A 26,354-nucleotide genomic window follows, 5' to 3' on the forward strand; every position below is an offset into this window, starting at 1 on the left:
CTTCACATATTTACAATAAATTTACAGTCACTGACAACACAAAACAAGGCCTTCCCACTCCCAGAGGCAACTGGAGGTTACATATATATTTATATTTATATATTTATTGCTATAAAGGTCAGTGCTTTAGCAGTACTGTCAATGGGCAAGAAAATAAACTTCAGGAAACTAATCTTGTGCATTTTATTTTTAATGGAAAGAAATACAGATTGACAGACAACAGATAGATATACTGAGTAAAGTAAGTAAGGCTAACTAATTTTGTTATGTATGTTTTCATCACATGATTAATTAATTGAACTGATATCTCTTCTTTCATCAGGAATCACACACAGTGCATAATAATACAATGCAATTTAAACAACTATATTTTAAACCTCTAATATGAAAATGAATTGACTAAAATTCAATTAAAGACCTAACAAGAAAAGCAATGGAAGGAATTTAAACCCTGCTCATCATCAGACCACATTCTATGCCAAAGGCTTCCCTGCAAAGAAACACCTTTGCCTGCCAGCAAAGGACTAGAAAAACACAACCTGGTCTCCATAGCAGAACCATTCATGAGAAACTTTAGAATCAGATGCGATTCAGTCAAAAACATGGAAGAAAATTATAATTATATTGACTTGCAGGAGACTAATCTATGCTCTCCTTCACATTGTGTGAGTTCTTCAAAAGTAACAAAAAAAAAAAAGAAGTCCCCACAGATTTCCATCTGTGAGAAACAAAACACCTGTTTTGAGCAACATGAATCAGTACCATAATGACAACACAGCCAATCCAAGCAGACACAAGAAGGAAGAAGAAAATATCACCACCAATGAAAGCTACCCTGGTGATCTGAGACATTATCATGCAGATGCAGAAAACAATAACAAACCTAACAAGAGCTGACAGAAAGGCAATCAAATTTGTTCTATGAAAAGCTTGGTGTTAGATCTCCTTCTTTGAAGAGATGAGCATAGCTAATAATAAAGCATACTTCCATCAGATTCGAGTCATGCACTCTGAAAGTATCCCACAAAATCAGGCTTCATGTTTCCACCATAAGAAAGCACACCAACCATCACATAGTAAAGTTTCCCGAACCAAAAATGCATCAATCAAGTGACAGGGTAGAACAAATATCCATTAGAAGTTTCTTGAAGCATATTTATAACTTGTTGATTCAAGACAGACGACAAAGAAGACAAAGGAAGAGAACTTACCTAGAACCCCTAGCCTGTAGTTGATAGTTACAACAATGACATTTCCGTAGCTTGCCAGTATGCTGCCATCAACTATATTCCCTGTACCTTCCATATATGATCCGCCATGGATATAGACCATCACTGGCTTCTTGCTGCTCTGATCATGTATGTCTGAAAAGAATACAAGTAAGGAAAACACATGAAAGTAATACAAATATTAAAGGAAAATTGTTGTGCATTTTGTTTCCACAAAGTGTAAATCAAACTTCTGACTCTGCCCAGTTTCTCAGCTCATCTAGATTTCTTATTTACTAGTTTCTCCTCAGTTATGACCATGGGCAAAAAAGCAAAGTGGGCTTCCAGAAATGCCCTGAAAGAGGCAAAAGTGCCCTAGGCACAGAGTATTTCTTACTGCAAGACCACAAAATTTATAGAAATGGGTGAGAAGCAACATTGGCCAAGTATCACCATGTCTCACAGTATGGAATAAAAACTATGTTGCTTTGAAAAACATGGCATAGTATTAGGTCTTTTGAAATGTATAATGTATGCTTTAAATCATAATGGGGAAAAAGCCGTTCTCAAAGATATGTCGTTGTCAGACCACTGACAACAAAAGCATTCTCCAGAATACACAGACCTTGATGAAAATAGAATTTCCATAGAAAAAAACATTCCTGCAGCTGACCTTCACCTAAACCCAGCTGAAAGTATTTATATGCTTATATATGATTTATATATGCTGTTAAGGCTTGTAGTGACACTGAACATGGGCCAGGTGGAATTTGATTTGCTGGCTGTTTTGCTCCTAAAAAAATCTTCCCTGTATGTGCTGCCATCCACAATCAGTTCATTCAGGCTTGTAAATCATTTGTACACTAGGACTGCAAAACTCTGCCAGCATTTAAGCACTGAAGAAGTCATTCAGAGCACCGACACTAGGGAGGGCTTTTGGGCAGCAATCAACAATTGTAATGAGAGTATAACACAACTAAGTACCTGAGATACAAGATACACTTGGTAATATACTAACACGCTGCCATAAAACATGCTGTTCTGTTCTTGTTTCCAGCACCTTAATAGTGTGGCAGGCAGATGCTGAGGTACTCTGCTTCGATCCCAGCATGTAACCTACATGTCAGGAATATAACACTTGTCTTGTCTCCTTCACTTCTTACTATTTATGGCCAACTAATACAACCTCTCTTGCACATACGTGCATAGAAGCATATGATGTAACACTATCTTTCTTAGGTTCTCATCCATGGCTGCTTTGCACATGATATGAGTAGTTCATGTTCATTATGTTGTAAAAAGGTCCGTTTCCTCTTTCATCATCATTTCAGAACTGCAGAGCTAGGACAGACCCAATGGGTCATAGAATCCAGCCCCTGTCAAGGAGGCACAGTGGGGAATCAAACTCCCAACCTTTGGTTTTGTGAGCAGATACATAAACCACTGAGCTATGCTTTGTTGTCTTGTTGACTGTACGCTTTTAAATCACAACAAATGGTGAACTTTCTTATATCATTGGTTGAGGGGGGAAACCCAGATTTCATAGTATCACATTTGTACTAATACCCAAAATATCAGTTAATCGGTTGCTTATCATAAACTGAAAAGCTGTGTTCTAGCACGCAGTTGGCAACTGGTAGCCTTGTTCCAATAAGTTCTTTTCCCAGAAACCAGGCGGAAAATGAAGAGGGGTGGGAATCATATAAATTGTGCAATATAGATCATCTGATAATGTATTCTCGCTCTTGATATGTAAACATAACTTTCCAGCAAGGGGGAAACAACTGATATACAAAAACAACTTGTCATTTAAGAGGATGGGGATTTTTTTCCCCCGAAGTAGCCCTCCAGCGGAATTAGTTTCTGACTGGGGTCATCAAGTGATAGCATCTGTATAGTAAGTGCAGAATATACTGTAAGTCTAATTTCTTTATTTAGAGAGAAATATCCCGGCAGTGGAGAACTGCGGGGGTGGGGTGAGGAAGGTTGAATGGCTGCAGTAACAAGGAAGCAGAGATCTTAGCAGCTGTTCTCCGAAAGGTCAAGAAAGCCACAGTCGTTCTGAACTCTGAAGAAACAAGGAGATTAAGAGGTGACCTCAGATTACTATTCACATTTACGAAAAGAACGGAAGGGGCAAATGTTACTCTGTTAGCTGAAATAGTGTCAGACATCAAAACAGAGAAAAGAGAAAGGGAAGTAGGCTAAAGAAAGGTCAAGCACCACAGAGATATGGCTAAATCTATACTGCAAAAAAGTAACATAACAAATAATTTATCATCCTATGCTGAGGTGGACAACCCATTACTGTAAGGCCACGACAAGTCCTAATTCCACGTGGGGTTCGGCCACCATATCAAAAGGTCCCCCCTCTCCAAGTGAGCAGTTCACAGGCCTGGCCAAAATGATTCGTCCCTTTTTTGTCCCATACTGAGTGGGAAGAGAGAGAAACGGGGGGGGGGGGAAGTGATACGGTAGAAAGAAACCAAACAAGCATAGCCCTTTTAATTTCTGGCTGTGGCTCACTGTTTGCTCTGCACCCCTCAAAAGTCTATCCCCCACAAGGCATGCAGCCTTAGTCAGAGAAAAGTTTCACACTGGTGTTGACTTGTGCTGACCTTTGCCAGCAAGACAGGTAATATCTGGAGACTGCTGAGTTTTATTTCAGACATTCTGGAACACAAATTGCCCTCAAAACTGCTGCTGAACGTGGAATCAAAGAAGGACTTCATGGGTCATTTAAGATTTTCATGGCAGTTCAGATGAGACTGCAGACTAACTTTAATGTAACAAAAAAAAAAAAACCCTGTAGTGTCTTCTTACTGTATACATATATAATTCTGTGACTGTTCAAAAACAGAAAAGGAGCTAGATCTTTATTAGGTACTCTGATAATGTTTTATTGATAATCTTTGATACATTATCAGAGTAGCTAATATATCTCTGATACATTATCAGGTACTTGCCTTCAGGTCCTCACTGTCCTTACAGGAAAAGTTGCAATTCTCTTGCATTTGATAACAAACAAGGAGTAATTAGCAGGATTTTCAGTCAATGCTTCTTATAAACACACAGCTATGCCTCTTTTATATCTTTGGCCAAAAGTGGTGACACTACCTTGCATGTTTACAATAACATGCAAGCAATGGAGCTCCCAAGGGAATAGGTATTGCTGTTATGTGTGATATAAACACACAAACATATTCCTGGGAACTGGGGGAGGGAAAATAAATAGTGGCAAACATTGCCCCAGGTACATGCAAAGGAGGAAAGTGTGAAAGTATAAAACAAACAAACTGGAAAGCTTCCTTCAGTTTTCTTGAAATAATCAAACACTGAGGAGAGAAAAACAAGACAGCAGACGAAGTAACTGCATCCACTAGATGGAGAAGAGAACGAGGGAAATAATGTGAAGGTGAAGTTACAAAAGGTACTAGAAGGACAAAGAAAAAGATACACATGCAAGGTTTCAATTCCGTTTTTATTTCTTCCTGGGCAATAGCTGGGGATGGGAATAAGGAAGCACTTGGTTGTAAATAATATGCATGTTATTCACTTCACATAGATTCACAGATAACCTGTACTTTTATCACAAAAGGGGGTTGTAGTCATCTAAATGCTAATTTGTGTGTTTCTTTAAAAAGGGGTGAAAGAAAAGTTGATTCCAGGTAAGAAGAAAATAAAGAAGCACACTGAAATGTGTGTGATTAAATAAAGAAAGAGGGGAAAGTTTATGTTCATGCAAACCAGGGTTGAGCTTTGGGGGAGGGAAAAAACCAAAAAATACCTTCATCTTCCCCACGATCATTACTGGTTATATCATCTGCGCTTTTCTTTGTGTTGGCTCCTGTGGTCAGAGTGAGCAGGAGAATAAAAGGGAAAAAAGAGAATTCAAAAACAGCAGGTTCCCGAAAATTTAAAGAAAAAGAACGTTCCCAAAAAGTTGAAAAGAGAAAAAGAACAAAAATTCAAAATCCGAATTGTTAAAAAATAAAGGATGCAAACTGCACGCTAACATAAATAAAACAAATAAGGAAAAAAATCCAGTAGGAAAAAAAATGTTGTGACAATGCAGTTAATCTGATTAGAAATGGTTGCTTACATTGCATTTGAAATTGGAAGGGAAAAAAACATGTATACATTATTATTTTTTCAATTTTGTGAAATTCAGTGATAGCTCAATACCTGGTGCACTCTTTGAGTACAATATTGATCCCCTTGGTTTTGTCAGCAGGACACTAGAAACTAGGAACAAGTGATTAAAAAAATCAGAAGAGACAGAGTTTCAGAAGTGTGTGCATGGAGTGTTCCCACCCTGACAAATCACTATAACCAGTTCTACATATCCCAAAGAGCCATAGGCGTTCTGTTTCTCAGAATTATGCCATGCCTACTGTGTGACCCAAGAGGATTGTTCCCTTTGGAACTGAGGGAAATGTCATCAGTAGATTGTGATATGGCATTTCAGTTTGCTTGTTCAAAGGGGAAAAGTCAAAAAAACCTAATAGGTACACCCATATAACTCCTTACTTTCTGCTATTTGAAAAAAAAATCATTACAATATTTAGATTTCATTTCTCATGATTGCAAATAATTAACACAAACATATAATGAGCATTTTAAACATTAAATAGAAGGGAGGGTGATTTTGGTTTCGTTTGCCTTTGTTAGAACCACATGTCCACTATATCTAACAATGTACTTGAGGTATCTACTTTCAGACTGAGGACCACCTGAGTTATAAAAGAGTCAGACCTCCATAAAGATGATATATCCAACTGCAAAAAGATCATAACTGTAATTATACACAGCATATTACTTACCATGGGGGTGGGAGGGCATTAAGGAAGTTTTTTTTTCTTTTCTTTTTCTTCTCAAACATTTTTTTCTTCTCAAAACCAAAACAGCTCTTGTATTCTTGAAACAGAAGTAGGGCCTTTTGTGGACTGAGACAGGCGTGTACCTTAATTCACTAATATCTGTCGGGGCAATCAAGTCCTGAGCAGGGAGGGAGGCAAAAGGTAGCGGTCCCCAGTATCAAAATTATCTAACACATATGCAGCTCTCTGCACACTGGGCGGGTGGGTTCCGACAGTCTTCGAAGGTTGTTGTGATTTTTCTATATGCGGAGATTGTTGTGCAAATGTAAAAAAGAAAAAGAAAATCACACCCCCGCCCCCGAAAAAGAAACAAAAACAGAACTAGAAACTTTTTTTCCCCATTGGTGGAGACATGAAACTAATACAAAAATAAACATCAGAACACAATCCCAAAAGTGTGTCAAGAGCCTGGTGGCTGTTGAGGCATTACCTTAAAAAAAAGGGGAAGCCTGTCTCCTAAACAGAAAGCAGAATATCCACGAACACAGCAGAGAGAGTGGATGGGTCAATAATTGCCTTCTGTTTTTAACACAAAATGCTTGCCTGTGATGCTTATCTAACACAGGGAACATTTATGCTACTTTTGTTCCATTCCTCTTACAAAATGACAGGGACCATATTTATTCAAACATACTTTTAAAACTTCTCAGTGTTATACGAAAACCATAACTAAGCCCAGGTTTTTCCTCACTGAAAATCTATGGCATCCTCATGTTGCAGTGTGATTTCATTTAAGAAAGTCTTTTTAAAATGGCAGAGGCTTGAATGCTGGTAGAGAAAGAGTGGGTAGAAGATGTATTTCCAATACTTCCAGTTTCCTGGTTTGATTGAAGCCCCCTTTCCAAATCCTAATGAGTTCCTAATTCCCGCACCTTCCTTGCACACTGCGTACCTCTTCCTAGTAAACTCCTTTATTCAGATTTTCCAGATCAGTAGGATCCCATTCTCTGAGATTTCAAGACAAAAAAGTCTGATACCAGGAGATGTGTTCTTACAATGTCACAAGGCAGGATCACAAAAGTGGAGAGGGAGCCAGGAACATTTCTTTGCAAGCTTTGGAAATGGATGCAAAGGGAGTCTCATAAATGGCCCCAGAATCTAACATAGTAATTGTATTTTTATGATTATATATATTTTATATTGATATATTTTATGTTGTAAGCCGCCCCGAGTAGACATGGTCTAGAGGGGCAGGGTATAAATTTAATAAATAAACAAACAAACAAAAAAAAAACTGGGTACAACCCAACTAATCTGGGTAAAACATGACTAACCAGGCAATATGATAGCCAAGAGTTGGAATGCATTTTGGTGGCCAAGCAGGAAGTAAAATGCACCCACGAATGCAAAGGTTGTTAATGTTCCAAATGGTTTCCATCTCCCATAGCTTTACCTACATAACATATGACAAATGGAGAGATTTCCCAGGGCCTAATCTGCTGCAAATGGCTTGTAGCAGGCTCACTGGTAGCCTGTGGTGCCTCTGCTACCAGAATGTGTGCACAAAAAAGGATCAGAAGTTCTGATGCTACCACTCTTGTTTCTATCTTGCTCCATAAGACACAATGAGCTCAAGAACATGCACCCACCTGCAGTCCCTCTAGTACCAACCCTTGCACTTGCCTTTTGGGAAGGTCAATGAATGTACAACACACATATAAGCATCTTTCTACTGAGCTGATGAAAGCTGGTGCCATCTGAGAGGAATTACCCTGGATTTAAAGCCATCTCAAAAACAAAGGTCAACCTTTCTCCTCTAGTGTCACCTGCTTTTGAGATTTGTCTCCTACACAACAGTTCTCTGAGGCTTAGGTTGGTGCCCCGAGACTTGGAAGCCATATCCTTATAGAAATCTATACAGTATGAGAGAACTTCAGCTGGACAGTGTGACAGGCTTCCATTCATAATGCCTGTAAGTCAGTACTACCTTTTTTCATAATATCCCATTCCATTCATCCTTTCCTCAGTCTACCTCCTCAATAAATTCAGCAAATGCCAGGGTGATCCAGTCTTATGTTCACTTGGCTCAACAAGCAACAGTATTTATATCTGTAATAAGACCATTATTAGTCCTCCTTGGATCCCATTTTATTGGATAACTATCAGCCAGTCTCAAATATTCCATTTATGGGCAAGGAACTGGAACATGTGGTGGTTTCTCAGCTCCCACGATTCCTGGAGGAAATGCTGTCTAGACCCATTCCAATCTGGTTTTAGGCCTGGCTATGGGGCGGAGACTGCTTTGGTTGCCTTGGTGGTAGCCTATGCCAGGAACTGGATGGGGGGCACATGTGCCTGTTATTTCTGCTGTACCCTTCAGTGACTTTCAATATCATCACCACCTTCTGTATTGTTTCTCTAGGATGGGACTTGAAGGCACTGCTTAACAGTGACTCTGGTCCTTCTTGTAAGAGAGAACTCTTGAGCATGGCACTGAGGAATGTCTGTTCAATGCCCTGGCCATTGGCCTGTGACCTCCATCAGTGTTTAGCTTTGTCCCCCATACTTTTTAACATCTACATGAAACCGGTCGGAGAGATTGTTTGGAATGTTGGCGTTCCACATTACCAGTATGCTCATAACACCCAACTCTCTCTCTCTCTCTCCTTCCCATCTAATTCCAAGGAAGCTGTCTTGGTTTAAACCAATGAGGGCAATAAAACTGAAACTTAAGCCAGGCAAGCCAGAAGTGCTCTGATCATTCAGAAGGCAGATGACAGAAAAGGGATACATCCTGTGCTGGATGGGGTTACACTCCCACTGAAAACTCAGGTTCACAGCTTGGGTGTACTCCTGGATTCATTTCTGAACCTGGATGCCCAGATTTCAGTGGTGGCTAAGACTGCTTTTTCACAGTTAAAATTGGTGCACTAGCTGCATCCGTTCCCTGAGATGACTGATTTGGCTACAGTGGTGCATGCCTTAGTTTCATCCTCCTTGGATTACTTTATGTGGGGCTGCCTTTGAAGATGGCTCAGAAACTTCAGCTGATTCAAAATGTAGTAGCCAAACTATTGACTGAGGGCAGTTATAATGGAATATAGCACCCCTGCTACAACAACTAAACTGGCTGCCAGTCTGTTTCTGAGCCCAATTCAAAGTTTTGGTCATTACCTATAAAGCCCTATACGATCTGGATCCAGGCTATCTGAAGGACCATATTTCCCCTATCACCTTTCTTCACCTTTTCTTGCTCTCATTGCCAGCACAGGCCCAGCTGATGGGGACACAAGAGAGAGCCTTCTCTGTGGCAGATCCAAGGTTCTGGAAGGTTCTCCTTTAGATGGTTCTGCTGTTTGCCCTTCAGCTGAAGACCCATCTTTTCAGGAAGGCTTTTAACAATCATACTGAAGTCCCTCAATGCCATTTTAAGTGAAGACAGCTTTTAATATTAACTGCCTCTAATTATACAATTGCATTTTAATTCGTGTATAGTTTATTTGTTTTTTAATGTTTAACTTACTATGTTTTTAATTCTATTCTTTAATATTATGAGCTGCCTTGGGTCCCCTTATCAGGAGAAAGGGGGCCTATAAATAAAACAAACAAATAAATAAGTATCCAAACATATCTGAAATAGAGGCAACGGGATGACTCGTGAGCCAGCTTCACAGCTTATGTTAATCATGCAGTGTTAAACCTTTTCTGTCATGCCCACACTTTTGCTACAACACAAACAAGGTTACACATTGCTTCACATGTCTATCATTATCCTCCTGAAGCTGAGACTTAAAGTCTGATAACAGTAAATATGTTTAAAACACAGAAGTCATTTTGGACAGCAAAATGGAAGATTCTTTTCTGACAAGCAGTAAAATGTCCTATTTAAGCTAGATGCTTTGAACCCTGCTGATCAAGACTCTGTGATGTTATCAAATGGTTCTTGCCCCAAGACCTTCAGCTCTCCTTTGCTCTGACATTTCTAAAGAACAAAAAGTAGTTCAGAAGAGGAAAAATGAGACAGGTGAAAGGTGATTCTTTTTAACCTTTTTATGAACCTTTATAAAGGTGCCTTTTGACTTTTGTGTGCACCATTTCTCATGCAGCAAATGTAACTTACAGAACACTCACCTGACTTTTTCCACAGTGACAATACAATGAAGGTAGTAGAAGACGTAAGAGTCATTGGTAACTAAGTAGATATGTTCTCAAACAATCCACAGATATCTAGACGAAAGGAATTCTGCAATTCACATTGTGCTTTGATTGACAGATTCTGTCTTTTTGGATAATTCAGATTATTTTCTTTAAAGTATTATCTGTGCAACTTTGTTTAACTTGTGCAAAAAAAGGGAAAAGAAAACCACACATCTTTTGGAGAGTGGCTCCTAGGCCAGAAGATGTAGCGGGTGCCGTTTTAGGATCAGCTCCTGCTTGCCAGCCCACCCCCTCTCCACATATGGACTAAGTTTATCATCTCGGGTTGATGAGAACAGTTCTCAGGCAGAACAGAGGGCCAGAGTCTCCAATCTGTACTACCTGGGAAACATAAAAATGGTGTCCAGCCGCTCTGGAGCTCATTTGGCTTTTGAGCTCCTCCCACCCAACCTTCTGTCAATTTTTGCAGTCAGTGCTCTTGTTTGAGAGTGCTTTTGAACCAAGATAACAGATCTGGGTGGTAGTGGGAGGCTCCACAGGTGTGAGATTCCCTCCCAAGGGAACCCATTTATGAGGCGGGCTCGAAGGAACACATACATGCCCAGCTTGAAGGCTGTTGTGCAATTGCTTATGCCAAGTGATTAACCCTGAGCAACATTTCCTCTAAGCTGTGCACATGTGTGCTCACCCAGAGCTACATCAGATCCATGCATGGACAGCTGGCAGGCAGTTTGTTTACCTCCCTTCCTGAATGAAGCCCTGGCCACTCCCACACATACAGAGTGAGGCTCCCATGCAGCAGGACAGAAAATTAGAGGGAACATTGATCCTGAGCATGTCTCCCTGGTCAGCATCACTTGTCAGGTGGGGTGGCTGATGGGGAACTGTAGCTCCTGCTACTGCCAGGAGCTCTTGACAGATGCAACCAAGAAAGCTGTGGCCATTCTTTCCCCAACATAGGGGGTGTGTGTGAGAGAGTACAGTATTTGATATCTTAGCCCTGGACCATAATTAGGCTCAGTGACAATACCTCACCTTATTTATTTATTTATTTATTTATTTATTTGATTTATATCCCGCCCATCTAGTATATTCTACCACTTCATTTGGGACAAAGTAAATAAAATTATGGGTTCCTCATTCTCTTGTGTGAAGGCAAAACAAGTGATTCACAGCCTTAGTTGATCCTAAAAAATTGAGCACTGTGATATATACTGCTGCTCTTTTGCAGGGGTGTTATTATTACTTCTTGCATTTCAAAATTTATGACTGCACTACTATTTATAAGTATTTAGCTGTTGAATTCATCACCCACATTTCAGTCCTGTTTCAGGAATGAAAGATGAGTATTAGGGATGAAAATATTGTTGATCTTGTTTTTATAACAATTGCTGTAGAAATAATATATATATAAAATACTGAGTCATTTGTTTCTAAAGGGGTAGCTGTATTAATCTGTTGCAGGAAAAGCAACTTTAAATATTTATGGCATCTTGAGACTTAACAAGCTTTATTTGGTACAAGTGTTCATGAAACAGGCCGGTGTTCACATAAAGACGTGCCAAATAAAATGCATTATTCTCAAGTACCGTATTTGCCGGCGTACAGGATGACTTTTTTAGCCCCAAAAACATGCCTCCAAGTGGGGGGGTCGTCTTGTACGACGGGTGCACTTCATTTGGGCCAGGAAGGCAGGCGGGCAGGCAGGCAGGCGGGCAGGCAGGCAGACGGTCGGTCCGGATGGAGGGAAGCAGAGCCGGCCATGCCTGAGTGGCCAGAGCCTACCGCCCCGCGCCACTGAGCCCGCTCGCCCACGCACCACCAGAGAGCTGCTTCTCCTTCCCCTCCTTCTGCCGCCGCCACCTGCTTCCCTTTCCTTCTGCCCTAGCAGTTGAGCCACCTCGCCCACTCGCCTGCGTGCCACCGGAGAGCTGCTCCTCCTTCTCATCCTTCTGCCGCCGCTGCCTGCTTCCCTTTCCTTGTGCCCTAGCAATTGAGCCAGCTCGCCCGCTTGCCTGCACACCACTGGAGAGTTGCTCCTCCTTCCCATCCTCTGCCACCCGCCCTCTCGCCCTTTCCTTCTCGCCCTCATCCTCGCCGGCCATGAACTTCTAGGGTGGGCCTAGGCAAAGCCCCGGGCAGCCGCCGGCGGCACTGCAGCAGAGTGGATTTTGAGTGGATTTTGGGGGGGTCGTCTAATACTCCCAGTCGCCTTGTACGGCGGCAAATACGGTAAGACTTGCTGGTTTTTCTAACATTCATGTGAAGAACTCTGAGAATTTCTACTATAGGGCAGTGCACTAAATTTAAAAATAAAAGATGGGGGAGTACCCCTATTCGATAATGGTCCATGGTCTCAGTAGAAAGGGTGCCCCATTCTGTACTGGGAGTGTCGACTGTGGGGCTGTGTTGAACCTATTAAGGAACATTCTACCTGTTTATTGGGTTGACAGTGTCGTCTTCACAGCCTTCTGATAAAGGCAAATACTGAAATAAAAGGCTGTGATACCTGTTGCTGACTTTATAAGGAAAGAAATGTTTCCTGAAAATAGTTTGTTATCCTTTTATTAATATACTTTTGACACTTTACTTCTTGCCAAATCTATTTTCTCCTTTTTCTGTACCGACCCCCCATCTTAGTTTGGGGGTAACAGTGCCATCTGATATCTGTGTCTCCATTTTGTAGGTTTTTTGCTTCTTTAGTGGGTTGATTATAGTTTAGAATTTCTACACGATGGGCAAAGTTTTTTTTAAAAAAAATTCCAGAAAAAATATCTACAATATGACCCATCATTATTTGGCTTTCTAACTATACATCAGCCCATTTCTAATGTCTTATAACATGAATTGCTGCCTCCCTAACTACAGGAGATGCTAGAAGAAATCTGCATACTCTGATGAACATCAATTTGATCTGTATCTCCTGGACAACATGGAGCCCATATCATAATTATCTACTGGTTTCTGTACTTCCTGAATGTTATGATGCTGCTCTCAGCTCAGAAAATGTTTTATAAGACCCATCCTACATCTCTTAGAGAAAGAAAGGCATATTAAAGGCTACGGAAACATTATTTAAATACAAAAACAGTGGTGCCTTGACTTACAAATACCCCGACTTACAACCATTTCGAGTTACGACCAGCTCTGGCCGCAAAATTTTGCTTCGACTTGCAACCAGAGCTTTGAGTTATGATTGGAAAAAAGGCAGGAAAAAAGGTGGGGAATTCAAACTGCTAACTGTTGGTGGCGAAGAAGCTGATTCTTTGTAGCTCTTTCGCCCCAGTGGTTAGAGAGTGTGGGATCGGAGGAGGTTTTGGACTGCCTGGATTCTGCTTCTGAGTGAGAGTGTGTGCGTTTGCAGGGAGGCTTCAGATTGCCTGAAAAGGTAAGGTGCTTGTGACGGAATGCCCACATCACTCCTGTCAATCATAGCTGTTCAAGTGCAGGAGCCTATAAGAGGTCAGGAGGGGCAGAGTCAGAGAGACAGAGAGTTAGAGACAGAGCTGGAGTTAGGAGGAAAGAAGGAAAAAGAGAGGATGAGAGTGTGGAGGAGAGAGATTGAATAGTCAAGATAGATAGATAGTCAGAGAACTAGAGAGAACTGATATTATTAATGTTGGTTAAAGTGAATAAATCAGTAAAACAAATGAAGAATTGAACATGTAACCAAAGATAAGAAGTTTTAATGAGTGATTCTATACAATGATTAAAAAGAACATCTGTGATTCAAATTCAGTCTAAATAAACAAGTTATGTTGGCAGCAAGTGTCTGATTCAAATATTGGACAAGTGTGGATAAGGGATATCCACTGGTGGCAGTGAATGAAAGAGAAAATGTTGCCAGAGTGAACCTTGGTTTGGGGAACACAAACAGGGAACGCTGGATGGAGCATCACAGTGCTGCTTTCTGCTTTTTAAAAACTGCCTATTCTGGGTGGGTTTTCCAGTGTGGTTTTGGGCAGGGGGGGTTATGTTTCTGTGCTCTGATGGGTCTTGCAGTGTGGGTTTAAAATTTGAAAATTAGACTGTAATTTAAAAATGTAAAATTAGACTGAGAGATCTGTTTGCTAGAATAATAGTTGCTGGATTGACTGATTTATTTTTGCATTCTGTGGCTCCTGTACTGTGACCTCTCTTTAGTTTTAAAATGTATGGGTTTGAAGTGTGACTCCAAAGACTTTTTGTTTTAAAATCAGAAACCTTGCTCTGAGGTGCTCTGGTTGCTAGAATGGTGTAAAATCTGGTTCAGACTCCAAAGTCTTTTGTTTTCAAATCAGAAAATTTTCTCTGAGGTGCTCTGGTTGCTGGAATGATGTAAAATGTGGTTTAGACTGAAGTCTCCGCCCCCCCAACTGTCTTCTCTCTTTTTGTGCTTAACAGCACAAACTGTTGTCTGAGGGGTCTGTGTACCCCAGTGATGACCATCTTTCTTCCCTCTTTTCCCCATTGTTCTCTCCCTCCCTCCTTTCCTGCCCTTTTTTAACCTAGATCATTTTAGGTTAAAAGAAGAAAATTCTCCCCCTAGTGGTAGTGGATGGATTAACCACTTTTGCATTCGTTCCTATGGGAATGAATGCTTCGACTTGCAACTGGAGACTCAGGGTACAACCAAAAAACAGCTGGAATGGATTAATCATGTTTCAATGCAATTCAGTGGGAAATTTTGCTTCAGCGTACGACCATTTCAAGTTACAATCATCTTCTGGAATGGATTAAGTTCGTAAGTCGAGGCACCACTGTGTTATATATATAAATGCAGATTGAGAAAAAATGTGTCTTATGGAGCGAAAAATATGGTAACTTCCTTCATGTCTTTGTTTCCATGTTTTGAAAAACGACTTTCCTAAAGGCATCATCCATATCAAGGCTCCCTGTTGTCCAGCTTAATCTGCAGTTGACAAGGCAAGAAGTAGCTACTTCAACACTTTCTTAAATTGTATTGTTCATGAAAATGGCTGATGACTTGTGCAGGTTGCATTGTGTACAGAGCAACCCACATTAATGTTCCTTGAAGCAATCAAACCATTGCAAATGGCGGCATGCAATCAAGCTCCATGCAATCAATCCCTGGTGGGGGAAAACGTTTTTTCATGTATGTTAGGAACTTAGCAAGAAATAATCAGACTTTAACCACTTCCAGGCAAAGCCTATTTTGACAGTCCCATGAAATGGGCAGAAAAGGATGGTGAATAAAGTGCAAAGATAAAACAACTGTGTACTAACAACAACAAAAATAAAGATATAAAATGTTAGCACTGGGACTGCATTGGAAAGGAATGTTTATAATGCATGTCCCAGTTAACTACAATGACAAAAACTAAACTAAATACTAATTTGACACAGAAAAGTTTTGTTTTTCATTACGATCTGTGTGGAATTTATTCTTTCCCTCTTTTTTTGCTGCAGGATAAAAAAAAGCATTCTTTTCATCACAAAAAGCTGAGGTGTGGTAAGACATGGCGTAATATGGAATTAGCCATCTTACATGTTACATTGTTGTTGTTCAAAGAGTGAAATGTGTCACTGTTGGACCCCAAATTTTCATCCTTTCTCATACCTCTTGGCTGAGAGATACCATGTTTCCCTGAAAATAAGACAGGGTCTTATATTAATTTTTGTTCCAAAAACGCATTAGGGCTTATTTTCAGTGAATGTTTTATATTTTTCATGTACAACCATCTACATTTATTCAAATACAGTCATGTCATTGCCATACAATGGCGGAAGACGGGATTTCATTTAACTAGGGCTTATGTTTGGGGTAGGGCTTATATTATGAGCATCCTGAAAAATCATACTAGGGCTTATTTTCAGGTTAGGTCTTATATTAGGAGAAACAGGGTAGGTAGGGAGTTTTTTTCCATGAGGTTGTAACCTATCAGCTTAGTAGGGAAAAGAAGTGTATCTCTCCAAAGACTGCACATTTGCCGTTTGCAATAATTGATTTCAGATGGACAAATATGAAGGCAGTTTCTGTGTTCTTTCACAATGATTAAGAATGTTGATGATGGCATTTGTATTCAAGTTTCATATAATTCTGTATAAATTACATGTTTTGCATACATTTCTTAAAAACTGGGATTTTTTTTTTAAAAAAAATGGAAGGCTGTATTTTCTCCAGGAAATTTGGAAACTTTTCTGCATGTTTTATATTTGCATAGATTCTATTTGTGTTCTTCTTGCACATACATACAATTCCTTATGTTAAACTATGTGATGGTTTTATAGTAACAGAAACAAATAACCAGAAACAAATAACCAGATCTCATTATGAACTGTCAGATCTCTAATCCCACATAGCTTTGCTGCTATTAACTTTAGATGAGTCTTTGAGACAGATACTAATATTGAAAAAAAATAACTACATAATATACTTCTACCTGCTCATTATTGATTTTCTAGCAGCTTTACACACTTGGTGATTTCTTTATCCTTTATGTCCTAGGTTTCCAATTTCACTGCAGCACTCAATTTGGTATGCTCAACACGAGACTACAAGCCAAAGTCACAGGTTTCATCTTTACTATTTAAAACACATTCTTCTGACCATAATCCTCTTGTCATGATCTGATTATTCTCTGTGTTAACTGCTGCAATTTTTCCCTGTGGATTCCACTTATCTTGTTTTGACTCTCTCTACAACAGACAAAAAGATGCTGCTAAAAAAATCATTACAGACACAGCACCGAGGATGTTTAAACAGACAAACAGCAGCACTATAGAAAATATGCACAACCCCATATAAATATCTGGAAGCTGAGTCATGGCAACTGGACTTCCTTCTTACTGGGTTGAAACATTTCACTACTCATCCAAGTAGCTTCTTCAGTCTGAGGAGAGTCAGTAGGAGGCCTCTGATATATCCTCCACATCAGTTTCACTTCCCCCTGGTCTGAATAGGCTCATTAGATAGACCCCACACAAAATTTTAAAAGGCTTCAAACAGAAGAGCAATAATAGTAGGGCTACAATCTATACAGCAATGAGGCCAAACAAAGTTAATTCAAGAAATGAACAGCTTTTAAAGTGAATGCATGTTAATTTTAACATGTCCAAAGCAGAAGCTGAAAACAGGTTGTTAGGGATCTCCAGTTCTCCAAAGTCCCCGCCCATATGGCCAATATGTTCACTGAGACATTCTGGGGTCTGGGCTATCAAAAAGGAACGTTTCCAAGCTGCAGTCCAGCATCCTATCAAAAATAATACGGGTCATGTTTAAGATGGTCATGTCAGATCTCACATTTTGCTCAGCTCAGTCGGACATGCTTCAGAGGGCATTTTGCTCAGCTCAGTCGGACGTGCTCCAGAGGGCATTTTGACTGGTAAGAAGCAGTCACTGCTAACTTGACTGCATGATGAATTGTTAATTTAGAGGCACTGCTATCAAAATGAGAACAAAATCAGTTCCACCTGCTTCAGTCCCCGAATGTGAGGGCAGGAACGTATTTCCACAATCCCCACTGTGCAGACCAGACTGAGCTACAAACGGATTACAGCCTTATGCGTGTCATACCTGCTGTGTATTTTATTATGTGGCATTTGTGGTTTTTTGTTGTTGTTGTTTTATGATGGTTTTTTGATGTTTTGGTTTATTATGTAGGGTTAGATGTTTTGCTTATTATTTACTATTTCATGTTGTGAACTGTCCAGAGTGGCGGTGGCGAGATGGGCAGTAAGTAAGTAAGTAAGTAAGTAAGTAAGTAAGTAAGTAAGTAAGTAAGTAAGTAAGTAAGTAAGTAAGTAAATAAATAAATAAATAAATAAATAAATGCCAGCTTCCTCTCACAAGCTAACCATTAAAATATATGCAAAGATAGGAAAAATACGATTCTCACCCATCATCTTTGCCCCCAGAGAGTACAGCTTGGGGAGAGTTTCTCGGCCCCGTCGAGCCTCAATTGTGGGGTTCCACAGGGGTCGATTATCTCCCCAATGCTGTTTAACATCTACATGAGGCCGCTGGGAGGGGTCATCCAGGGGTGTGGGTGTGGAGCTCGATGTCATCAGTATGCTGATGATACTCAGCTCTACATCTCTTTTCCATCCACTACAGGAGATGCTGTTCTGTCCCTTCAGCGCTGCCTGACGACCGTACTGCAATGCATGCAGGAGAATGGGCTGAGGCTGAACCTGGATAAAACGGAGGTGCTGAGGGTGCGTGTCCCCACAGTGGGGGGTTTGGGAAACTCCCTCTCTTTTGGGGGGTGACCCTCCCCGCCAAGGATGGGGTCCGCAGTTTGGGGATCCATCTGGACCCGGCGCTCACTATGGATTCCCAGGTGGCGTCCGTGGTCCGAACCACCTTTTATCATCTTGGGCGGATAGCCCAGCTGTGGCCCTATCTCGATGTGGGGGGGCTCACTACCTTGGTACATGCGTTCGTAATCTCAAGATTAGACCACTGTAATGCACTCTACGTGGGGCTGCCTTTGAGGCTGCTGCGGAAACTACAGGTGGTGCAGAATGCTGCGGCCAGACTCCTCAGTGGTGTGAAAAAATTCCAACATATTTCACCCACTCTGGCCGCACTGCATTGGCTGCCCATCCGATTCCGCATCGACTTCAAAGTGTTGATGCTCACGTATAAAGCCCTAAACGGCTTTGGGCCTCGATACTTGGCAGAACGCCTACTTCCACCAAGTTCTACCCGTGTCACTCGCACGAGTCAGGAGGTGAGGCTGAGGAGCCTAACGCCGAGGGAGGCCTGGAAAGAAAAGACAAGAAATCGGGCCTTCTCGGCGGTGGCTCCTCGCCTCTGGAATAACCTTCCCCCTGACATTCACGTGGCTCCCTCGCTGGGTATTTTTAAAAAACAATTAAAAACACTGATGTTTCGGCAGGCCTTCCCCTCAACCAATTCCTGATTTTCCCTCTTTTTCCCTCTCTCCTAGTGTCTGTTCCATCTTGTCCAAAGTTTGTCCCCTTTTAAAAATTGTTTTAATTATATTGTATCATGCTTGTTGTAAGCCGCCTAGAGTGGTCTTAAGTGACTAGATAGGCGGGATATAAATAAATAAATAACTAAATAAATAAATAAATAAATAAATAAATAAATAAATAAATAAATAAATAAATAAATAAATAAATAAATAAATAAATAAATAAATGCTTAAAGTATGCTGCACTGGGTTACATCATGTTATTGAAGGTGATGGAATCCATCACAATGCAGTTCACCCTTTACAGTTTGATAAGAGTTCAAACAACTTTGTTGTCAACTCATCCAAATCTCTGGGATAATACAAACTGTAAAGTTAATTGCAGCCATTATATTCCTCAGATTATAGGTTATTACATTATTAAGAAAACTAACAGACACAGCAAAATGCCCTTTTGCCCACTTCTATGTATAGCTAACACAGAGATCTTACAAATCAACATCTCTACCTTCAATGGGGCAGCTCATTTTCTCATCTGCCCAGATTTAAAATATCAGCCACTGCATGTTTAACTATAAAAGGTAAATCTAATACATAGGGCTAGTGTGCTACAAGTTAGGGAGGACAAAATCCTCTCTCATCAGCACAGCTCATTGCGTAATGTTGGAAAACTCTCTTCCTGTCAGCCTTTCCAGGGTTGTTACGAAGATAAAAAGAGAGGAAGCATGCAGTCTGAGTTCTTTGGGGCCAACGTAGAATTAAATCGATACTAGTAAAATGGACTTGAATACATAGTAGCAATGCTATTGATTTGGGTCTTTCATCAATTCAGGATACGCTGTGTAGTCAAATACCGAAGGAAGGAAGGAAGGAAGGAAGGAAGGAAGGAAGGAAGGAAGGAAGGAAGGAAGGAAGGAAGGAAGGAAGGAAGGAAGGAAGGAAGGAAGGAAGGAAGGAAGGAAGGAAGGAAGGAGGCTGTGGACTGGGAATGTGGATCAATTTGCATCCAGTATGAATTGTGAACTTCTGAATCATTCTGCAGCCCCTCTGTGAGCGCTGACTGCAATTCCTGATGTGATATAGATTGCAAATAAAATTGCAGGAAAGTGTAGTTTCCAGTGCAATTGCACTCTCAATTGAGCAGAATATTATGTTACTACAGCCCCAAGAATGGCCAAAGTGTTGAGCAGGCAAGGCTCAGCAAACTAAGTATTAAATTTGAGCCTCAACCTGAAAACATCTATAATCACTAGCCCCTTTCTCACTTCCTAGAACATTCTTATAATAAAACACAGGTATGTACAGCTGGGTGGTTTGAATGTACAGTCACGTGAAAAAGAACATATACACTCTTGAATTCTGGTTTTTATGTATCAGGACATAATAAAAATCATCTGGTCCTTAGCAGGTCCCAAATGGATAACAACACGTGACATATTACACTGTGTCATCATTTATTTTGCAAAAATAAAGCCAACATGGTGAAGTCATGTGTGAAAAACTGTACACCTAATGATTCAATAGTTTGTAGAACCACTTTTAGCAGAAATAACTTGAAGTAATCATTTTCTGTACGAATTTTATCAGTCTCTCACATTGTTGTGGAGGAATTTTGGCCCACTCTTCTTTACAATGGTGCTTCAGGTCACTGATGTTTGTGAGCATTTGTTCCGCCTCAGCATTTCTATCGGGTGAAGGTCTGGGCTTTGACTGTATTCTAAGCAGGTTACTTTCTTTTTCACATGACTGTATTCTAGTTCCTTTATAGATGCTCTACCAGGTCTCAGTCTTCTTCCGATTTATTGGCTGCATTTTCCAGTTAGAATGACGGTTGAACTAAAATGGAAAAAATCTTTAACAATTTCAAATCATGCATTTTCAAGTGACATAATTATTTTTTTTCATCTTCTTAATGTTCAACTACTGTTTGGAATTTGCACTTTCTTCTTTCATCTTTAAGCAATTACTGCTTTCTGCCAGTAATATAGTATCATCTGCATACTTTATTAGTATTTCTTCCACAATGGTGGGATCTAAATGCATCTAAATCCAGTCCAACTTTCCATAAGTATTTTCTGCATATAGGTCAAACAGAAAGAGAGATTAAATATACCCTTGTCTGACACCTTTGCCATTCTGTTTCCGTTTTCTCTTCCAACAGTAGCTTCTTGTCCAGGATATACATTATAATGTTGAGGCACACCCATTCCTTTCAAAGCATTTTGTGATTCACATAAAGACTTTGCTATAATCTATGAAGCACAAAGTAATTATCTTTTGAAATTATTTGATACATTGTAGTATTCTATGTATATTTGCCATATGGTCTGCTTTTATCCATCTTGCATACTGGCATTTCTTGCTCCATGTATGGTAGAAGTCTTTCCTGCAAAAAAACTTGAGCATTCCTTTGATATCCTGAGAAATTAATGGCTAATGCACATTTTGGCATCTCCTTTCTTAGGAACAGGAACATACACAGAGTGTTTCCAGTCTGTGGGGCACTGTTTTGTCTTTCATATTTGTTGGCATATCCTTGCTAGGATTTTGATATATTTAGTCTCTATAGTCTGCAATAATTCTATTGGTATGCCATCTAATCCTGGTGTTCTTTGAGTGTTTGAGAGCACCTTTCTAAAACTGCAGGTTCTCCATCACAGGGCTGTTTTTCAAAGGAATTAAAATTGCATCTCTTTATATTTTCAGTACATTGTTTCCATCTTCTCTTTATTTCATCCTAGTCAGATAATATATTCCCCTTTTGCTCTTTCAGCGTCCCTATTTAAGGTTTAAATTTCCCTTTGATTTCTTAGAGTTTATAGAAGAAAAAATCCTGTTTCTCCTGTTTCTCTTCTATGTCTTTGCACTTACTGTAATAGCTTTTTTGGTCTCTACATGGCTGGAAAGTTGCATTTAGGATTCTGACCCTATTTCTGTAATCTCTCACTTTTGCTTCTTATCTGTCTATAATTTTAAGAATTTCATCAGTCATACATCTAGGATTTCTTTCTTTTGGCAAGAAGAATAGTCATATATTAATAAAACAGTAAAAGTGAATTACCTATGACAAATGGGAGGTAAAAGAAACCTTCAAGCTCCTGTGTTTTCCAATCAGCTAGGAACAAGCTTTAAAAATGGTTTTGCTAGTAGATTCCATTCTGAAGGAAATCAACTCTGAGTGCTCACTGGAGGGACAAATCCTGAAGCTGAAGCTCCAATATTTTGGCCCTCTCATGAGAAGAGAAGATTCCCTGGAAAAGACCCTGATGATGGGAAAGTGTGAAGGCAAGAGGAGAAGGGGACGACAGAGGATGAGATGGTTGGACACTGTCATCAAAGCTACCAACATGAATTTGACCCAACTCCAGGAGGCAGTGGACGATAAGAGGGTCTTTCGTGCTCTGGTCCATGGGGTGACAAAGAGTCAGACACGACTTAACGACTAAACAACAAAAGTAGATAAGTTATTCACGTATGGGCTTCTACCATCCACTAACCTTCCACTCCAATGCCAAACATGCACATAGTTATTTGTTGTTGGGGGGGGGGGGTTGCAACTACTTATGAGAATGGGAGTCTCCATGTGGAGGTTGTCTATGAGGCCAGTATGAGTGGCACAGCCATGACAGCTTGAAAAATGTTGCTACAGTTGTTGGCTGCCTGTGGCTGTCCTAGTCAGCTATTTTAAGCATTAAAATGAAGGAGGTCATTGGGAATTATAAAGGTTCACCCGAAAAAATAGTAAGGACATCAACATTACCCTCTAAAGCTACTTGTTATTGCAAATGAATACTTATGCATTCATATACACTATTTCACTGCTGCATATTCATCCATAATCACAAAGCAGAATAAAGCAATTTCAAATGAAAGATGGAATAATGTTCAGTCCCTAGGGAATTCATTCTTAAAGTGAAATGTATTCTCACAAGTATATTTATGTCAGTGAAAGAAGACGATATTTCAGTATTGAAAATGAGATCCTTTAAAATTTTAATTGTGTTATTTGAATACCTAAAACAACTCTCCTGCATCAATAAGAGAATGGTCAATCAAAATGGAAAATGCAACAATCGAAATCCTGTTGCAATTATTGGTGAATCACTATAAGACCATTCCATAGACCTTATCCGCCTTAGTTGCACAACTCAGTAAGCATCTGATAATATCTGCAGTTTTCTTACTTTACGGAAATTTGCTTCCCAAACTTACATTATTTTCATAACTTTGCAACAGGATTTCAGTCAACAGCTATTAAACCACAGCAACACAAAATGTTTATTTTTTCATAATAAGATAACAGCTCCAAATATTTATTTGCTTTTGCCATCCTAGTGATACTCTACCACCAACAGAAAGAAACACACTTGTTGAATAAGCATACTATTACTATCTGTATAATTAAGCACATACAGAGATCATCCATTAATATGTAAGAATGCCTCCAAACAGCAGTTTCAAAGAAGCTTATAAACAACAGAGCTCTGAACCATATCTAAGAGGCTGGAAGCAGATACATAAGCTAAAACCTACATACTGTACTTGCTGTTTCATCTAGTATACATTTTCTTCTCAATGTTAATCATGGTCAGTATCATGCATTCAATACCTGCATAATCACAACTTGATTATCATAGTTAGGAGCTGGTTGCAAACTTTTGCTGTACCTAAACACGATAAGCATGAATGTTAGTAAAGGCACAATGCTAACCATTGTCAATGCTAAAAATAAAATGTTAATGCACCAAAGGAGAAAGAAGGTGATTGTTTGCCTCCAAGACCATTCTAAAGTTTCATCTGATTAAAACAACTTGAAGTGGGAGGGCAAACAGTGTCATACTTTTAACAGAGTTCCCATAGCTCCCACAAAAGACATTTGTAATGAAGCTTAGAGCAGCGGACAGGAAAAGTATTTCGAGTTGGAAAAGCAAAATCTTACTCTCTAGGGCGGCAATATGCCAAAAGCAATGGCCTGCAGTGCTCATCTTTGCCTTAAAACAATGTTCATTCACTAAATACATGGACTGGAAATTTGCCCAAGATGAAAATTTCTGAATGCCCAGACTGCAAATGTTGCACATGTTGAATGCCTGTATCTGGTCACTCCTCAGGTGTGCACATAATATACTTTTAATGAGCATGACCCACTGTTGCCTTATAAGAAAGAAAGAAACAGCTCAATGCCACTACATTTGTGCCTCAAGAAGCAGAAAGAATTATTCTCTAGGCTTGTAATTTCCTCTGCTTAAGCAGGTCTTCGTAGATTATTGTCACCACAGGAAAACTGAATCAGTCTCATGTGGCACCAGCGAAGCACGCAAGAGACTAGCAGCATTAAAAATCTTTTCAACAGAGCACTCAGTCACTTCAGGTGAACATAAAATGTTCATAAAGGAGATACTGAAGATACTAAAGCATAGTACTAAAAGAGTCCCTGGTAGGGGAGAAATCACTAGAACTTTGGATTAGGGGTGTTTAGAATTTTCCCTTCAGTGCACTGTTTTCTTCAAAAATAAAATAAATTAAAATAAAAGCAAACTACCAAAATTTGGAAATTTCATCACATTTTGGATGAAAATATCCTGATTATTATTATTTTTAGTGTGTGTGTATATATATATATATGGTAAAGGTCTGTCTGTCCAGATCTAGAAGCTAGAGTATTCACTTCCCGGAAGTATGGATTTGAATCTCGATGTATTAAGAAACAGTAGATCTGACTGAGAGTACGTAGCTACCTCTACTTTTTGAGTGTTTCATTACTGTTAATATCTATGTGGCAAGTATGTGCAATGCGTTCCTCTCCATGTTGGCAATATATGACACTGAATTTGGCCATCCAGTGCTGGGCAGGTGGTTGCAGTGTTTTTGAAGACTTTACCAAAACTTCCCTATTTTTCCATATTCTGTATAAAGAGACCTGAAGGTTTTTAAAATGTTGAGTGCTGAAAGCTGAAGAACTGTTTTTCCCAACTCTAGCATGGAGTGCTGGCCTACAAATTAGGAGACCTGGCTTCAACTGCCCCCACTCAGCCATGGAAACTCACTGAGAGTTATAATGGTAAAACACTTCTTGAACCTCTCACATAGTTCAGAAACCATTGCCATACTCAACAACACAGAACAGCAACAATTCAATTTCTAATGCTATATCTTGGTGTGCTAGAAACTTTTTAGTAGAAGGTTTGGATTATAGGAAGGAAGAAACACTGTGTTTGGTCACTGCTTAGAAAGTTGCAATCTAGCATTTTACTAGGGGCACAGAAATATCTTTAATTCATGAGGCGTTTTTGTTATGTTCTGTTGGGCTTTCCCATATTTCTTTCCAGAATTTTATAGCATCATCTTTACATAGGCCTAATCTCTTTTGCTCTACATTTTCTCCTAGTGATGTACAGATCGTTGGTTATTTCAGAATTGTGTGTTTTCTCTATATTGTTTCAAGCATCCATCATATATTTCAGTTATCTGTGCTGTAGCTTTTACCCACTGTTTTAATTCTTCCAGAGTTTCAACTATTGTTTTCCTTTCTAGTCCATTTATTTTGCATAGTCTGGCTTTTACTGTTTCATTTTTAAGTTTTGAACCTTTCAGCTGTTTTAAGATGCTAATGTCTGCACATAATTTGTTTATTTTTCTTTCCAGAGGAATTTTCCATTTTGGATTGCCACGCAATCCAAATGGGCTTTTTGCAGCTTGTAACCAAGTTCCATGGTTATTATGGTAGCTGTGCTATACATGAGCTGGCTTGTTTCCTTTAGTGTGCTGGTTGGGATTGTTCTGATGACTACATTTGTATCATTCAGTAAATCTTTCAGTAGTTCCACATTAGAAAAAAGATGAGACATAAATGCTACAAATCATCAATCAATAAGATGGCATGTCAGTGCCCCAACTCCTCAATTTTCTTTTTATCAGAATTTTTATATATATATTTTTGACCATCTTTCTTCTCCTTCTCCTTCTTCTTCTTCATATCACTGAAAAACTACACCATTTTAAATTTAGTTTCTCTAAAAATGGAAATCATTTCTGTAAATTTCAAACATACCTCATTACAAATCTAATACAACATTCTCCCAACACTTTAAAATTTATATATAAATGGCATATACATGGTATATGTGATTGCTTTGATGACTTTTAATGATGTTTTATAACTGCTTGTAAGCCGCCCCGAGCAGACTCTGTCTAGAGGGGCGGGGTAGAAATCGAATAATAAATAAAAATAAAAATATATGGCTAAAATTCTGGGAACCTATTGCTTTCTTGTACTGCATGTGATG

General features: G+C 39.6%; 1 protein-coding gene across 7 annotated transcripts in view; it reads right to left on the bottom strand.

Moving 5' to 3' along the window:
- NLGN4X (neuroligin 4 X-linked) overlaps positions 1-26,354 on the bottom strand; it is a 223,921-nt gene that overhangs the window by 102,387 nt on the left and 95,180 nt on the right. For 3 of the 7 annotated variants that reach the window (XM_078390361.1, XM_020786978.3, XM_078390360.1), the window contains exons 3-4: positions 4,996-5,055; positions 1,212-1,364 (exon numbers count right to left, since the gene is read on the bottom strand). In XM_078390361.1, the coding sequence (XP_078246487.1) occupies positions 1,212-1,364; positions 4,996-5,055 (213 nt within the window). Of the gene's footprint in view, positions 1-1,211; positions 1,365-4,995; positions 5,056-6,031; positions 11,892-26,354 lie in introns of those variants that run through there. The other 4 variants (XM_078390362.1, XM_020786979.3, XM_072994395.2 and 1 more) reach the window with 3 other exon arrangements.

Source organism: Pogona vitticeps, chromosome 3 (genome assembly GCF_051106095.1).
Source record: "Pogona vitticeps strain Pit_001003342236 chromosome 3, PviZW2.1, whole genome shotgun sequence".
NCBI classification, from domain to species: Eukaryota; Metazoa; Chordata; class Lepidosauria; order Squamata; family Agamidae; genus Pogona; species Pogona vitticeps.